The sequence below is a fragment of the Hermetia illucens genome, chromosome 2 (genome assembly GCF_905115235.1).
Source record: "Hermetia illucens chromosome 2, iHerIll2.2.curated.20191125, whole genome shotgun sequence".
In the NCBI taxonomy this organism is placed as follows: domain Eukaryota; kingdom Metazoa; phylum Arthropoda; class Insecta; order Diptera; family Stratiomyidae; genus Hermetia; species Hermetia illucens.
The window spans coordinates 92,095,857-92,114,393 of record NC_051850.1 but is presented as its reverse complement, the minus strand read 5'-3'; the positions used below and the strand labels follow the sequence as shown (position 1 = coordinate 92,114,393).

The 18,537-nt window shown below is 37.3% G+C and overlaps 1 protein-coding gene across 2 annotated transcripts in view; it reads right to left on the bottom strand.

The window, feature by feature from the left end:
• Positions 1-313: 313 nt before the first annotated feature.
• LOC119648730 overlaps positions 314-18,537 on the bottom strand; it is a 93,704-nt gene continuing 75,480 nt past the window's right edge. For both annotated transcript variants that reach the window (XM_038050545.1, XM_038050546.1), the window contains exon 2: positions 314-2,537. In XM_038050545.1, coding sequence (XP_037906473.1) covers positions 1,321-2,466 — 1,146 coding nt within the window. In that variant the 5' untranslated portion in view covers positions 2,467-2,537 and the 3' untranslated portion in view covers positions 314-1,320. The remainder of the gene's footprint in view (positions 2,538-18,537) is intronic.

The window sequence follows — 18,537 nt, the reverse complement described above, 5'->3', positions numbered from 1 at the left end:
ATACTCTCCACATTTGCTTGATAGCGAGTTCCTATCTCAAAGTTTGAGGAGGGATTTAGCTGGATAGATCGTTTGGAGTAAATGATTCTGGCCTGCTGTTATCACCAGTGCTAACATTACAAATAAACAAGTTTTCAATGAAAATAATTTACATGCCGGTGCCGCTGATCGTCCCTAAGGTTCTTGGGGTTATTCGATTGAGAAGATGGATTGGCATTGTGATTTCTAAAGGAAACACTGCATTGTACTATAACAAATAATGTACTTTATTACTTTTCTCAAAATAAGCTTCAGAAAAATAAAAAAGGTGACATAATGCGATATATATTTTTTTGTACATTATACGAAAGGTTTTATCAAATACAATTGTAACAAAATGTTCCTAAATTAACTATTCAATAAAACCTAATTAAATTTAAATGCAATGGAAACTATTAACAAATACTTTTGGCTAAATTTTCCTTCGTAATTTCCTCATAGACAATTACATTGTCACTACCTACATATATTTTTCTAATTTACTGACAAATGAATGAAAATAGTCTGTGGGTAAATATTCGGCTAATAGTCAATTGTAAATAATATTTTTAGCGTTTTCAATCGAATAACGGATAAATATACATATGGACATAACTCACATCTATAAAATCAGTTTACACTAATTACATTAGGTAATAGACTTGGAGGATTATACCCTAGGTTTCAATTTAAACAATAAAATGGCAATTTATCTCGGTCGTTCAATCGAACGCTAACACTTACAGTGTTATTTTGACTAAATAACAAAGAATGAGCATATGACAGGCCACATATAATCGTGTCCGTCGATTTTATAAAGCTACAAAAATTTGCTCTAAGCCAAGCTCAAAGCGTAAATTATACAATTATTTAATGGCAGAATTTGAAGTCTAACATTTGGCTTACTTTGCGTTCGTTGGTAAGTGAAACGGTTTGTGCATCGAAGCGAAGGTACAATGTAGGTTTGTAAAAGTGCGGTAGATACGCGTGGGGTCGTGGATCGTTTGAAAAAGAGGGGTGGATGGCGCCAACCCTTTACTGCTTGGAGAGAGTGTGTTACAAAATTTGGTTCTTTTCTGCACTGGCTTGATGTGCTGGTTGTGGATGACCGCTTCGGAAGAATCATTTACATCCCTGATTGTATTTGGAAGTAATGCAGCCTATGTAGGATTGAATCAGTTGCTTTCAACCAGATGACCTTTTACCCCGCCGCAACCTCGCGCCACTCAACGGCTGGCAAACAAAGACTTCATCTTAAAAATAAGGAGGCATAAGTTTTAGATCAGTATACTAGAATCTATTTCAGTCGAATATGCACGCTAATATGGCTAGACAATTCAGGCCGAAGTTGCTGCAGCAGCCGTCATCATTTCCGCGCTCAGCACGGCGCATCTTCTTTTTGTAGTTCTTGGGATTTGTGCGATCGCTCAGGTGAATGGGGAGTCTCGAGTAGGCCGGCCTGGGGGTACGGAAGCGTTCCAGCATGTTATTTTGTTCATCCGTTAGATTCGTTAGCTTTTTGCCCTTTATGGCAGCAGTGACTAGAGCTATTTCAGCCGAATCAAGCAGGTCCACTCTTGTGCAAGCTTTCTCGAACTCCATTGTAGTCATTGTGAGATATCGTGGAGTGTAGCATAGGGCGCCTAGTACTCTTCTACGGTTCTCCGGATTGGGATCAAGTTTCTTTCGTTTGCATTCCTCCACGCTCCAGTCTGCTAAGCAGTTGAACAAAACTAGCTCGGACTGCATCTGGAGCGCCTCGCGCTTGGCAATCATTTCTAGTTCTTCGAACCTCAATTCGAGCATCTGAGATTTCGTTAGTATAAGTTCGGCCTGCATGTCTATCAACTGAAGTGAGTTGTTCAGTAATGCAGCCAAATATTCTTCAGGGGTGAATGGAGCCGGATGCTGGTGCTTCTTCGTTTTCTTTTTCTCCTTGACTGTCGGTGCTTCTGGAGGAGATATGTTGGTCGAAATCGAGTTATAGTACCACAGAGATCTGAATACGTCTAAAACAGTCGAACTAGACAACTGGAGGTCTAGCTCCTTAACAATATGTATGACTAGATCAGGGCAGTTGTAACGATCTGCTACCTCTAGAATGCGTAATATATGATAATGATCTCTAAACTTTATAAACTTTGTCTCTAAAAATCTTATAACTAGTTCGAAATCATGCTTGTCAACGTTGTTTATGATGAAGTGGTTGTCATTCCTTCGTCCACTCGTTGGTCCTGCATTTATCACTTTGGCAAGTTCGACGCTTGATTCCAAGACCGCTTTGCGTTCGCATCTTATCACATATCGATCGTCGCCATTAACTACGATGAAATCGATGTAATGACTTTGATGAATCACGTCACCATCCGAGGGTGGAGCCGAGGGAATGATGATAGTTCGACTATTCGCATGTTGGTTATCTGAGCCTTGCCCGACTGGTAGAACCATCTTCGATTAGTTGTGCAAATGCCGCTATCAGCTACAGGTTGTGCATGGGGAATGGCAGTGGCGAAGTTTATCTGAAAGAGAAAAGTTATTTTTAGTTTTGAAAGGTTTCAAAAATTCAAAAAATAATCATATACATAGTTAAAATATCAATGATCACTAAATATGGATGGATTCTTTGAAAAGGGAGATCCTAAAACGGACTTATCGTTGGAGGTTACGATAAAATCATTGAAAGAGTTCCGGTAAAAAATGGTTATGCATCAATAGAATAGAACAAGTCGGAAACCGAAAGCTCCGCGTTTCATATATGAAAGGTTTTGGTGAAATTGTGTGTAAGAATATTTGGGAACACTATGATTCCATTCATATATAGCTTGTTGAACTAATTCCATATTTAGTGTCAACAACAAACAAAATAACCATTGGGGACGAGGTGGAAGAGTTTCCACAGTACAGCAAGTAAAGACAAATGAAGCGAGAAGGATATAGGATTCCCAAGAGTAGCTTCCGGTATGACGGAATATGCAACCTTCAAAGGATATTCTGTTCGAGGTGAGTTGTGTAATATTTAACGGTAAAAAGTTATAGGAATCGAGTTTGGACAAAAATCTTGTCATTTAGCGCCATATATTGTCAAATTCTGACATTTGACCACAAAGCTGGCGCATATATAGTAGCAGTAGTCCAACCAGGACATCGCTCCCGCCTGAAATGTTCACACTCTGTTACATATACCTGATTAATTAACTGGGAGCTTCCTGTGTAACACATCCAGGAAATCAAGATAGTTTAACTACAGATAGCCAAAAAAATCACTTCCATATTTTTCATATTTTAGAATGGAAACAATGGAGCAATGAAACCCAGCTCTTTATGAGGTTTTGATATTTTATTAAATAACCTTTCTTTTTTATAATGTTTTTGGTTAATTTTTATACAATTTCCTAATATATTTTCTGGGAATCTGGGCCCATGGAGAAGTAACAGTTGTTTCTAGTTCATTTGCGTCTTGATTTAGCGTAAACATTCGGACTAGATGACCCCCACAGTTTTCGATATATTCAGTTCTGGGGACCTTTTTTGGGAAATCGAGAGCTTTAATTTGTTGTTGCTGGAAGTACTGTTTGCAATGTAAATTCAAGTATTATCTTGCTGAAAAAGAAAAAAATGATCCCCAATTTGTGCCAAATTATCGTTAAACTCGTCGTGAAATATTTCCATATATTGGGAGCAGTTTACTTTCCAGTTAAAAATTTAAGAATTTTTGACTACCCGTAGCAGTTCAAACTATTACACTTCCATCACCACGCTATCTCTTGTTTGAAATTTTTGATTCCTTCTTTAGATTATGCAAATTTCTTTTTGTCCATAAAAATCACACGACATAATTGTTTCCAGGCCGTAAGAGAAGTTCTTCTCTGTAACTTAGGTCGTTAGAGATGTTTTGCTCGTGGGATAAGATTTCGAACATTTCTAATCTTTGTATCAATGCCCGCCTTGACGCGGTTTGTCGTTAGGTTAGGGTACAGTTGGATGGTGACTGAATGATACTCTTGCGGACAGCGGACTTACTATTCTTCCGCCCTTTGCCCTCTTTGCCATAATGACCAAGGTCCCGAATAAAGTTGTGGATCACACATCTGGTCCGTAACACAATCCCGGTAATTTTTGCTATGCATTTTCCTCTGTCATATAAGTTTTTTACAATGTTCAATTCCTTGGCGGTGAGCTGCTTCACTCTACCCATATCATGAATTCACCACGCAATATTAGATAGAAATCACTTACAGGAGATTCAACCTGTTATAGCTTTGTTAATAATAGTGCGATTTTCACCAAACTAGGTAGGATCAAGCTCTATATTATAGCCTGCATTGCTAGTGCTGGGATGTACTTAAGGGTGGTTTTGCAGCCAATTACTGAAATATACTATTATTAACTTTATTTGAAGGGATGTCGGTATGGAAGGTATTTCGAAGCCTAGGCATTATATAGTGGCAGCCTCTTGATTTTTATCAGATTTTTCGGTTGGCCAGTTTCTGAGAATAGCCCCGAACTCCCCGCCTTTCCAAGAAATTCCAAAAAAGGAGAGCAGCTTCGGAAAGTTCTAACCGAGACCTTTTATTTGATACCCCACATGATTATATTGGGTTGGGGAAAAAGAAATGTCGTATTTTGTCAATAGATGGCGACACTTAAATATATCTTGTATTGTACTTATCGCATCGGGTCATACTATACGGGGATTTGAAAACGACAATCTGTGCTACAGGTGTCTCTGACTCTGACTTGACAGTGTTGTGATCGTATGTTTCAGTCTCAAATTATAGCGCGTCAAAGATGGAGGCCACCAAGCAAGAAATTCGTCATATTTTAAATTTTTACTACCTGAGAGGTAAAAATGCAACGAAGGCGACCGAAAAAATTAGTGAAGTTTATGAGCCCGATCCTGTAACGATTCGCACAGCACAGCGTTGGTTCGATCGATTTCGTTCTGGTGCAGTGGATGTCGAAAATACACCTCGTACTGGTAGGCCAATCGTCGTAGAAACCGATAAAATCGTCGAAATCATCCAAGCAGACCGGCATGTGAGCATTCGCTCGATTGGCCAGGAACTGGGGATAGACCATAAAACCGTTTGGAACCATTTGCAGAAGATTGAATTCCAAAAAAGGTGGATGTTTGGGTGCGACAATAGTTGACGCAAAAAAATCTCTTGGACCGAATCAACGCCTGCGATGCACTGCTGAAACAGAACGAATTCGACCCTTTTTTGAAGCGGATGGTGACTGGTGATGAAAAGTGGATCACGTACGATAACCTCAAGCGAAAAAGATCATGGTCGAAGCGCGGCGAGCCGGCCCAAACCATCGCCAAGCCCGGATTGACGGCCAGGAAGGTTTTGCTGTGTGTTTGGTGGGATTGGAATCATCCACTATGAGCTGCCCAACTATGGCCAGACCCTCAATTCGGTCCTCTACTGTGAGCAACTCGACTGTTCGAAGCAGGCGATTGACCAGAAGCTTCACTAAGTTGGCATCAAAAGAGGCTTGCAAAAACTGGCTGTCTGAGTTTTTCGCAAATAAGGGGGAGGGGGGTAATGAAGTTGCCTTCTAAATGGCAACAAGTTTGCAAACAAAACGGCGCATATTTGACTTAAGTCGGATAATTCAAAGTATGATAAATAAAGCGTCAAATTTCGATCACAAATACGACATTCTTTTTCCCCAACCCAATATTTGGTGAAAAACAATTTACACCTCCCTTTTGTATGTATGGGGACCTCCCCTTCGCCGTAACAGGATGTAACTTACTCTATGTGTGAGCGTTCACAGTTCCCACCGAATTTGGTGTCCATCGCTACTAGTTTCCGAGAAAAATTTGTGTGACGGACGGACGGACATGCAGACAGACAGACAGTGAACCGATTAGAATAAGGTTTTGTTTTACACAAAACGTTGAAAAGGGTTTTTTTTAGTAATTTTTCAGTGGTGGAAGAAAAGGTCGTAGGGGAATTCAATTGGGGGTTATCATTGCGCATATATTTCATTAATTTCAGTAAATTTTTGTAAATATATATATAAAATTGTCGTGAGAAAAATACTTTTAAAGTTTTGATTTGTTTTATTGAAATGAATGGGCCGTTATAGGAGGAACTCAAAATTCCACCGAAAACTGTTTTTTTCGAAATTTCACTTATTGTCTCATACAGTTCAAGGTGTTTTTCAAGCCAATAAGAAAACGTATCGTGATTTGACATCAGATACCAGTCGACTCAGCTGTGAATGAGTATCTGAATCAAATCAGGGTAATAATCTTGGGCGAGCACAATGCCGACCACTTTGCCTCCTTTAGGGTACTGAAATCTTGTAGTGTACTGCTACGATCTTGAATGAAATGCTCTAATGTAAGAAATGTAGTCTAAGAAAATGTAAAGTGGTGCCACCTAGGCGTCATATGGTTTGGACGAAATAACTTAACGAATTTATCGTCCGCGCCTATTACCGTGACACGGATTTGGAACGGAACCCATCAGAGTACAGAAACCGAATCCATGACGCGTTCATAACTCGCTTTCCGGAACTAAGCCATGTTCCGGAGCAGAATGTTGTTAATCAATACCGGGTGCTAGTGAAAAATGTTTGAGTTGCCCTACCAACTAGGTAACAAATTTTCCACGAAATTTCACTTGAGCTCGGTTTGGAATCATCAACTTACTAGAGTTCGGCCGTGTCACCCAAGCACTTCTTGGGAATCCAGCACCAAGAGTGCATAAATGCGTTGCAAATATCATTGGAAACTACCATCTCTCCAATGATGTGTCAATCGAAGGAATCCTTGAGGTGCTGATGCAGAAACTTGAGGTACGCTTCAATTGCATCCGTAGGTATCAAAAAAGCTTTCAACGAAGGACAGACAACACCTTGTTTTTTCAAAACTAACGGGGATTCTATAAAAGTCTCACAAACTCGGTCCGTCAAAGCAACCTCGATCTGGACCAGGCAGAAGATTTCTGGAGAGGTGTTTGGAACGAACCCAGCTGTTGCGATTTAGAAGCAGTGCCGCTCCAACACCTTATGCGTGCATGCGAGGCCGTTCCCGAAATTACCATGCCCTTGAAAAGGCAGGTAATTTGAAGGCGCCAGGAGTTGATAAGATTCACAACTACTGGCTGAAGCAGTTCAAGAATACTCACAAAGTATTGGCAAATCATTTTAATTAGATGATGGCCGATCCTAAATTAGTTCCACAATTTTCCACCAAGGGGATAACTTTCCTCATCCCAAGGAACCGGGTGCCTCTTGCCTACATCGATTATAAATCAGCCTTTGACTCCATATCACATTCGTGGTTACTAAAAGTGTACAAAATCAACCCGAATGTGGTTCTTCTCCTGAGAACAGTGATAAAGAATTGGAGCTGGAAACTATCCGTATCCTCAGAAATATCAGGAGAGATACCAATCAGGCGTGGCACCTTCCAAGGCGACTCTCTAAGCCCGCTGTGGTTTTGTTTGGTTTTGAATCCGTTATCCCATCTTCTGCATGAAAGCAAATAAGGGTTCCAAATTAAGCATGGCATATTGTCGAAATGTACATTAAGCGATTTAATGTATATTGACGACATCAAATTGTATGCCAAAGACGAGAACAAACTTCGCTCCTTGCTGGACCACCAGTTCAGCAGGGATATTGGCCTGCAGTTGGGATTGGAGAAATGTCGCATAAAAACAATTGCTCGGCGAAAACATACCAGCAACGAAGGATACAGCCAAAATAAAATCCAAATTGGATTCGGACGACATCTACAAATACCTCGGCATATTGCAAGGAACAACACCTGCTGTGGCAATAATGAAATCTAAGTTGCTGGATCTTGTCCTGAAAACTGAGCTGTTCTGGATAAATAAAATCATGGTAATCAACACCTTCGTCATCAGGGAGGAAAAGGGGTATTTGATTTGAAAACATTGCACTACAATAGTATTGAAACCTGAACTAATACCTAACCAATGAATCGTTACATATTGTTCAACTCTAAGCGAGATAAACAGAGGGAGGAACTGCTATAGGCTGAATAGTCGACATGCATTCAGGAGCAAATATATTATAGGTAGAGACATTGTCCTCTAAGCCGACCATGAGGAAATGTTTCCTGCTCATTTTCAAAGTCGGAAGCCATCGAAATCAATAGGTCTGGAACCTATTTTTAATAACAGTATCGAAGACCATCATTAGTTCACACTCCAGCTGTTTGCCAGGTTTCCACCGAAAAAGTACAACAACGCGTGGGATAGCGGGCTCCCTAGATGTAAATGGCCTACTAAGGGTAGCAATTCAATTAAGGAAAATATTTCTAAAGGGGGCATCGTATTTTAATGATAGATATCACTTGACACATAAACAGTTATTACAAGTCGCCCTTCGGATTTAATGCCTTTAAATAAACGTACAATGGTAGAAGAAAATTATCGGCAACTGACGAGTCCTTTACCAGTAACTTATTGTACTTACTCCGTATGGTGACTCATTTACAGTAGAGTTAGCGGAACAGAAGTGCAAGTGCCTCTATACAAATGTCTTCGTTCACATTATTAACCTCTTAAATTTTGAACAGCTTGACTGTATATCTGCCTGCTCTTTTGTGGAGGATAGCGCATCCACACATTTTCTTATTTCCTATTTATTAATTTACTTTAAAGATATTATTCTCCAGTTTTATTATCATTATAGCTAATGCTGTGCAATAAAAAGAAGGCAGCAGGATTCGAAACCGGGGAACTGCTATCGAGAACTGATGCTCAGCTAACTATTTGCTTCTGAATTCTTCTTTGAAGCCATTTGTAACATTTCAACGGTTATGCCAGTCTTTGGAAACACGGATCAACATTTCGAGTGATGATAGTAAGAATTAACTATTGCAAGAACCAGCACGCAAAATAATAAACACGAAAAGAAGTACAGACTTTAAAATGTTCAGATGTACATCGATAAAGATTTCAAGAGTCCTGAGTCGATGTCGATGTTAAATTATCTGCACTTCTATTTTTCAGACAAAACAGCGGAGGCAAATTTAGCACCATTAATTCTCGAATGACACCGACTTCGGTACAAAGATTTTCCCGTTCTGTTTCTTCACATCAAGAGCCACTTGGCTACGGACCAAGGGTCGACGAGAGAGCAAACAGAGACCATTATCCGAGCCGTGCTTATTGGGGGAACATTTACACTGGCTAAGGCGGCTTAAACATCGTCGTTGATAACGGGATGAAATTTGTCGGACTTCAAGATCCTCTTAGATTTTACCTCGATGTAGTACGTTTCAGTGCTCTATCGTAGAAACGCTAAATAGTCCAAACAGTATTATGTAGTGGGCTGCGACAGAAACGGTCCAATCATGTGGTTGGAAGTGCAAAAGAGCACAATGCAAGGTGTCCCAAGCTATTTCATGTAGAACTGATAATAGGGTCTCCCAAATGAAACAAAGTCGAAAATCATGCTGAATTTCAATTTTATCCTTGCGAAGGCATACTTTATCAGCGAAAGAAAAGAAATGTTGGATCGGGTCTTTTGGGATTATGAAGACCCATCAAACAGGTCAGTCACGGAAGGAGGGCGAGGCGATCTTAATAGGTTCGAACATTGATCGGAATGAGGGGTTTTCTAAGAATCTAGCTCCATAATGAAACTGAAGCCACTCATTGGTATAAAATGGTCATCTGTCTGCTCAGAAGATCTCGGAAAACTTTTCTACAACGAGTAATCCAAATACTTTCTTTGGGAGATGTCTTCAGATTCGCAAAAGCCTTCATTCTTACAGGCATGAAGCTGTTTTAATAGATGGTGTAAAATATAGAGAACTTTCGGCTCAAACTCCCTTGAGTAAGTTGAAGTCCTTAAGCTTCATCTATTACCGGGTCCCTCTTGAGAAGTTTTTATTACTTTATTTCGAGAATTGACCGAGTTTAAAGCTTTTCATTCATAGCGGTTGTTTTGTTTTTATTATTTCAACAAGTCGGGAAACTGGAAGGTAAACGCTTCAGGTAGGAAAGGCTTTGTGTATTTCTCTTATAAACAGATTTGAGTGTACATTTGTCCCATTAGTATGTAGCACGTAATATATGCGTATATTATGTGAAAATATCCATTTTCAAGTGATATTGACATTCAAAGTGGGGAATTTGCACAGAAGCGACAACTTTGACCTGTTATAACTTTGTTAGTAATAGTGCGATTTTCACCAAATTTGGTAAAGTACTGCTCTATACTGTAGCCTATATTGCTGCAAAATTGTACCATTATTAACTTCATTTGAACACGTATCGGTATGGAGGGTATTTCGGAGCCTAGGCAGTTACCTAGTGGCAGTCTTCTGATTTTTTTCAGATTTTTCGATTAAGCAGTTTCTAAGAATGGGTCCGTTAAAGAAATGATCACTTTCAACCCCCTGAACTTCCCACGTTTCCAATAAATGTCAAAACTAAAACCAGCTTCGAAAAGTACTAGCCGAGGCCTTCAATTTAATACCCCGCATGACTATATTTGATGAAAAAAATTTATACCCCCCTTTTGCATGTATGGGGACCCCCCACCCCCCTCCTTAAATTCGACGTGAGAGGATGTAACGCACTATATGCGTGAGCGTTCACAGTTCCCATACCTTCCTACCAAATTTGGTGTCAATTGCTACAACCGTCTCCGAGAAAAATGCGTGTGACGGACAGACAGTAAACCGATCTTAATAAGGTTTTGTATTTACACAAAACCTTACAAATGGGTTTATCCTATGCTGAAAACGGTTAAAAAATGTAGTCTAGATATTTTATTTATAAAATTAGTTGCTCCCATTCATCGGTTCGAGTTTTTCCTTGGTCATTTTATAGTACGTGTTTTGTTACCAATTGAGACATAAGCGAAGAGAGATTACGCTGTTACTAAATATACTGCTGCGTCCTCTGTAAACGCGAATATGTTTTTGAAAAATGGTTGAACAAGCTTTCTGAACAAAACATCCATATTTTTTCCTGTTTCACATTTATCCTTTAACATCACGTAGATTTATACAAGTTTGAAATTGCATAAGCGACTATGAAAACTAATGTTAGATATGGTAATTATAATAGATTCAATTTATATTGGATCGGAAGAATAGGGACTGCTTACTCAATTCTCCAGAAATTTCCTCAGATACAAAATTTCTTGGAAACTTCACGGAAAAATAGAATTAAAATCGGTTGGGTGAACGCTGGTTTATTTGGTAATATTTACGTTTCCCTCGGATGCAGATGACTGAGTCGTTATAAACTTTAATTGATGCCATAAATATGACACCTCGACTTACGTTATTCAGCAAATGCCGATTGCATATTTATTTTCAGCATTGACCTCAGTTCGATCTGTAGTAATAAGATGCATTTGTAGATTAACATTTGCAGTGATTGTTGACGGATGCAGGTTTGTTATCGTTGTGTACAGACCCCGAAATAAAATTGATCACACTTCTGCATACCACCATCACCACTTCAAAATGATGGATCATATGGGTATGTAATTCTAAATCATAATGTGAAATGTAGAATTAAAAAACGCACCATTGCAAATTATCTGAAAATTTGATGTTCTTCTTAGGTACAAATAACTAAACTGAAAAATAGTGTAAATAAGAGGTTGACACCCGGTGAGGAGTGCATCTTACTATTATAGAAAGTTATGTTTTTTTAGAACATTTTTAAAAATTTAGCTAGAGGCGTAAATATTGTCATAGAAACTAGTTTTCATCAAATGGCTGATAGCATTCCAATCTCAAAGGAAGCCTGAACTTAGGTAACCAGAGGGCTGCTAAGTGATACAATCACTGATGTGCCGACTAACTTAAATAAGTAAAGGACGCAATAATATGCTATCTGTATGTAAGGACATAATCTGTATTTAAGGACATAATTATCTTTCTTAGGAAACCGCTCTAGTCTGTGCAACCATTTCAAATAAAAGCCAGCGAATTATAATAAGTCACACAGTTTCAGATTTAAGGAGATTAAAAAGTTTTTAGGAGAAAACGAATCGACTTAAGATAGCGATTTATTATTGGTTTGTAAGGTTCCTCGAACTATATTATACACATACATCATCTGCAACAAGTTAATCTGTAAGCACTTTATTAAATAGAATTTATTTTCACTCTCGATTTCATTAGAATAGCTAATGCTAGAAATTAAATTGTGTAATTTCCTACAGAATGAGTAATCAATCCACGAACAAGTCGTGCGATGGAGTCAAACACAAAAAGAGTAAGCATCTTACTAACCGCGTAATTATAAGTACTAACAAAATATGTTAATCTATTTAAACGACTATTCAATGGAAACAGGAAATAAACACCGGAAACAAAGGGGGTGTAATTACGGATTCAGATTGCTCTCCCTGGTTTGCAATGCAAGAAAGCCACCTCTCTTTACTATAATACATTTTACTTCAATTACGTCACATTTGCATCTGATTAACTTTTTATTTGATTTGTAAGAGGTTTAATTTTCTTACATGGCTGTTTATAGACTTTTCAAGCCGGCTCCAGATGGAGAGGTTACTTGTCCCTCTCTATTTTGCGATATGTTGTCTCCAATTTGGGATTTCTTGCTGGGAGTGTGGATATACAAAGGTATGGCAGGAATCGTTCCTAAGACCCTTAAGACAATTTCCAATGTGAACTTCCGAGCAAACCGAGCGACGCATTTGGAGCTCTTGCGTCATGCAAACTGAAAGACAACCATGGATCCTCGGGAAACTTTAGAAATTTTGAGAGAAGACGCAACGCAATTATTAAACATAGATTCAGGTAACTGCCCATCGAAATTAATAGGACTTGCCGTGGTAATTAGCAGGTAATCGGTTTAAAAGTTTAATTTTAAAAGTAATTAGTGAATAAGTATAAAAGAAATTTATAACCGCAATCGTGGTTTGGTACTGAAGAAGGGGGTAAGTCCCTCCCTAAATATATTTATATACGCTGAAAACAAAAAAATCTAGTTTGGAGAAAGCTACTCCTTGTCTATTAATTTTAGGCTGGAATACAAGTAGCAGACGAAAATCTAATCCCTATTTCACTTGAATTTGTTACAATCTACGACGTGTGAGATGTCATGATCACATAAAGTGAACTCTTATGAGGGGCCGAGTCGGAGTTTGAAAATACATATATCAAGGAATATTTTGAATTTTTGGCTATTTACGAATGAAAAACCGTGCATAGGAGATTCCTCATACAAGTTGAACACAAAATCTTTATACTCGAAGCGTTCAGCAACTTCGGCTTGCTTCATTTATGCATCATATATTTTTGTGGTATTCTGACTAAGCCTATTCGCAATTTATTATTGATTAAAATATCAAACTCCGCCATAAACGGTCCTTAACTGGTGGCAGAAAAAAATCAAGCGGATGCTTCTGTATGGTGCTTAGGCTTCGAAATTACCCTCCCCCAAGTTAATAATAGTATATTTCTAAAATTTTTGGTAATTAGCTGCAAAACCTTTAAGTTCGTCATCAAGTTTGGTACAAATCGCACTATTATTAACAAAGTTATAATTTGTCGCTTCTTCTTTCAAATTCAAGACTTTGAATGTCAATATCACGCGAAAGTGAAGAAGAAATACAGTGCCCCATGCATATGGTATCTAGGCCTTAAAATACTCTCCATATTGCTACCTGTTTAAATCAAGTTAATAAATATATTACTACATTTATAATAAGTATATTTTCTAAAAGTGATCCGTGATGCTGAGGTAAATGCTCTTTAAGTCCACCCAAATACTGGCCTATGCTGACGATATCGATATCATTGGAAGAACGACCCGAGACGTACAAACTGCCTTCAACCAGATCGAGCGGCGCGAGATCTTGGGCTGCACATCAATGAAAGCAAGACAAAATATTTGGTGGCAACGTCAGAACTAAAAACCAACCAACAACATCAAATAGCACTGATCAAACAGGAAGAATAAAGATAGGAGACTATAACTTTGAGACCGTTGATAATTTCTCCTATCATGAAATTTGGCATGCGTGTGCACGATGCTGCCCTCTATACCGGTGCAATTTAGTACTCCTAGGATGAACTTAAGGGGAGTTTTTCAGTCATTTTCTAAAAGTTCGTAATATACCATTAGTAAGTTTATTTGAGTAAATATTGGAATGGGACATCCTTTGAGGCTTAAATTTAAAATAAGTGTTGTGCACAAAACCTTTAAAAGGGCTGGGCAGAAGAAAATTCTTCATAAATGCAACTCTATTTGCATGGCTCTGGAAGCATTAAATTCGCGTGAAATTGCTAAATTTGAACTACTATAACTTTGGCGTTAATGGCCAGATTTCCATGAAGCTTGGCAGGGGTGTACGAAATATTGTCCTCTATGCCGGTGGTTGTCCTTTAAGGGGGCTTTTCCAGTCAATCTCTAAAAGTTGGTAATATAGTATTAGAAAGTTTATTTAAGCAGATATGGGAATCGGACGTATTTTGAGGCCTAGATTTGATCTAAGCGCATCTTCCTGATTTTTTCCTCGGATTTTTGGGTTGGATAGTTTCCAAAAATTAGTCCTGTCTCACTTTAAGTGACTCCTTATTCGCACACTTTGCAATTCACGTCAAAAGTAATATTAGTTTCGAAAAGTACTAACCGAGACTCTACCCGTATATCCGGCGAAAAAAATGTTTAACTCCCCCTTTTGCATGTAGTCTCCACCTAAATTTATGTCACTCATTGTATGCGTGGAATTTCATAGTTCCCCTCTGTCCACCAAATTTCGTTCGGATCGGTTTAGCCGTTTTAGATAAAAGTGTGTGTAACAGATAGACAGATAGTGAACCGATTTTAATAAGGCTTTGCTTTACAGAAAACCTTAACTATGCTAGCGAGTTATTAAAATAAACACTGGATCGTAGACTTCGCTCTAAAGTATAAACTTGCATAAATAGAGTGAACCGTTTGGGAGTAATAAAATTCCAAACGCAAAATTATGCTTCTTCCTTCCAAAATTTTGTTGTTTAATCCATTTTTTCTCGAATTCTAACATACATAATATACTAATTTTGTTACGAAAAATGAATATCTGCTTTACTGGAATAAAATTTTGTCAACATCACTTTATCTTAAGCAATTTAATTTGTAATAGCTATAATAATTTAAAGTGAAACCCTCTCATTGGAAAAATATCACAAATACCTGAACCCAAAGATATAAAATAGGTAAAAACCGTTCTTGATTGTTTTTTGTTAACTTTGATTCAGTGGAAGACACCTGGACTCTTCAATGTAATTGAAATTTAATTTTCAGGGGTTCGCGAGAGCAGTTGAAAAAGTTTAATTAATAGAAACAAAATACCAATTAATTTGACTGCCATTCTAAGTGATACTGTAACTTACTAAAATCATCGCCACCCGAAGCAAGTATAACTCGAAAGCAATTTAAACAATAAAATATAAGAAATTTTATTCATATCATTTCAAACCAAAGCACAACAAAGCACAACAACTAAAAATATTTCATTTATTGACAAATCTGGCCTTTTTACCCAAAAATGGACTGACTGGAATGGAAATTAAAATGCCTATGGCAGCTAAAGGAATAAGAAATTGAAAAAATTTACTCCATAGTTTTTGCTTAGAATAAAGAACCAATTGGCATACCCTGTATATTTACAGAAGTAGGATTTTTTCAATGTCAATGTTTTCTCAAACAGCATGTTAAAAAAAAAAACATATTTACAATCAAAATCGTCCAAAAATAATTTATATAAAAAAATAGGTAATGTATCACAAATGTATCACAAAAATCAATGTACTTCCACGCAGAATGTAATTCTAAATATACAATTTGAAACCAATCACTGAAGATTTGTTAGTTATGAATTCGAACAACTTGAAAAATGTGGTTTGAGAAAAACGCGTTGCAAATTTTCGATATGTTTGTATGAGTATGAGTATGTAATTCTTAAGATCTTAGAGTATTAAGGAATTTATAATGCCTTGACTGACGTCTTATGGTAAACTAAGGTAAACTAGGTTGCCAGGGGGTTTAGTAGCACCGAAGGTACATCTTGAAGTCTAACTTTTTTTGTACGAGATAATATTTTATGAATGCTGGTTGTGAATTCAATAAACAAAGACGACCAGACCCAAACATGCAATTTGGCGGTTGATTCTTTTTTTCAAACGAGGGATCTTGATTAGTACTTTCCAAATCTGGTATCACTTCTGACATTTGATGATTGGGAAGTCCGGGGGCTGGGAAGCAGTCATTTCTTCTACGAACCCATTCTCAGAAAAAACCGAAATCAAAAATCTGAAAAAACTACAAATCTGCAACTATAGGGGGCTAGACCCTAAAATCCATATCGATACCTGTTCAAATAAAGTTAATAATAGTATATTACTATAATTTTTTAGAAATTAACTGGAATACCCTCTCTTGTACTTCACCCAAGAACCATGCAGTAACATAAACTATAATATAAAGCATAGTACTACCACGTTTGGTGGAAATCGCACCATTACCAACAAATTTATAATAGATCAAAGTTATCCCATTTGTTCAAATCTACACTACTTACTTTGAATGTTAGGATTACACTAAATGCGTAAACATTCCGAGCTAGTATAAATGGGGTAAATATCCACTGAAATGTTCTTACATAAGAAATATACAAAACCTTTGATATCTGGAGTTCTGACTGGCTTTATAGCTATATTGGAAACTGATTCAGTCAAAGTATAAACTTTTAATTTTTCAAGTCAAATAAATTAAAATTTTTCAAACTTCATTAGAATATAAACTTTTGAACATAAAGGAAACTGCAGTATGTTATATTCAGATTTTCCTAAATTGTGATGTTTTCATCTTTTTAAATTCTCAACACCATCCTCGTATAATGAAGAGCTACCTTTATGTGTTGCAGCCATTTTGTTTTCTGTCAAAAACTCACGCAAGTATGTGCTATTCACGAAATGATAATTTTAAGTATATATTCCAAAGTAGTAAAAGTAAGTTTCAGTGCTCGCATTTTTTATTATTCGCACTATTTTTGGAGATCCAGTTACAGGAGGAACTGATTGCGGAGAGTTTTGTATAAAGAATAATCAAATTGAGCATTATCTAACAATTTTTGTGCTTACTTTAATCTCTCCAGTTCACCCATTGTTGGTTAATGGAATCTGTTGAATTAACTTAAAAAAGCTAAAACCGGCAATTTGGCGTTTCTGGCACGAAAAGTTTTGTAAATTTTTATGCATATATGTTTACACGATGTTTCCATTTACACTTCAAAGTGATACTAATATTTGATGCTCAAGGTGCCGTCATCTCACGGAAAAGAGCCAAATTTGTCCTATTACAACTTTGTTAATAATAGCAGGATTTGCGCCAAACTTTCCAGTATCGAGCTTTATATTATGGCCTATTTACTACATGTGTAGGACCATACAATGCACTTAACAATAGTTTTTAGGAAATTTACAAATTATCTCATATCATTGTTAATTTTATTAAGCGGATATAGGAGGAGAGGGGGCCGATCTGTTAGATACTATTACGAGTTTTTTTACATTTTTTTATTTGAGTAATTTCTGAGACAGTCCTTGAAATAAACGACTTCTTTCTAATTCCCTCACTTCAGCCATTGTTCAACTAATGTCAAAACTAACACAGTAGAATCTCGATGATTTGTATAGTCAATAGGCTGACCATTCGGTACGAAACATCGGGATTCCATATGTGTGCACACTTAAAACTTTTCTACCAAATTTCTTGTCAGTAGGTATTACCGTTCCAAATAAAAGTGTTTGACAGACAGACACTGTCGTACAAGAAAAACAGAATGAATGCACCGGAAAAACGTAAAAAATAATGTGCCCGGAGAAAAGTCACTGAAAACATGAAAAAACGAATTCAAAAGGGTTATTCGGCCCCTCATTTTAAGAAATGAATTCAGCGACGCCTAGGTGAAATTAACTATCACCTGACACAATATCTGACAGGACATGTTTGCTAAAGGAGGTATTGTTCCGATTCAGGCTGGCTGATTCATTTTTTGCCTTAAATGAAGGTTGGATGTTTCTCTGAAGATGAGCATAATCCTGCAGAAGAACACTGTTACAGCTTATGAAAGAATCAAATATGGGGCCTAGAAAAAATGTAGGACAATTATCGCGAAAGAAGTGAAATGATGTAAAAATTACAGAGGGATCTCATTGTTGTTTACCCCTTATAATATATTTCCAAATCGGAAAACGAATAATTTGGAATCCCACGGGAACTGGCATTATCAACTCTAGTTCGATTTTAATAAGTTTTTTTTCACGAAGCCATGAAAATGAGCAAATATCAAATTGTCCATTACGTTCAAAATTGAATACGATTGTCATTTTCCAGAGTTATATTCTAAAACCGTAATAACAATAGCAACAAAGCAATGTATGTTACTTTGTTCCTGCTATCATTTGACTAGTGTTTTTCATTGAAATACTGCTTGTTGGGATATTAATAAGCAGAGTATACCATTGTCCATGCGAATTGTGTGCTT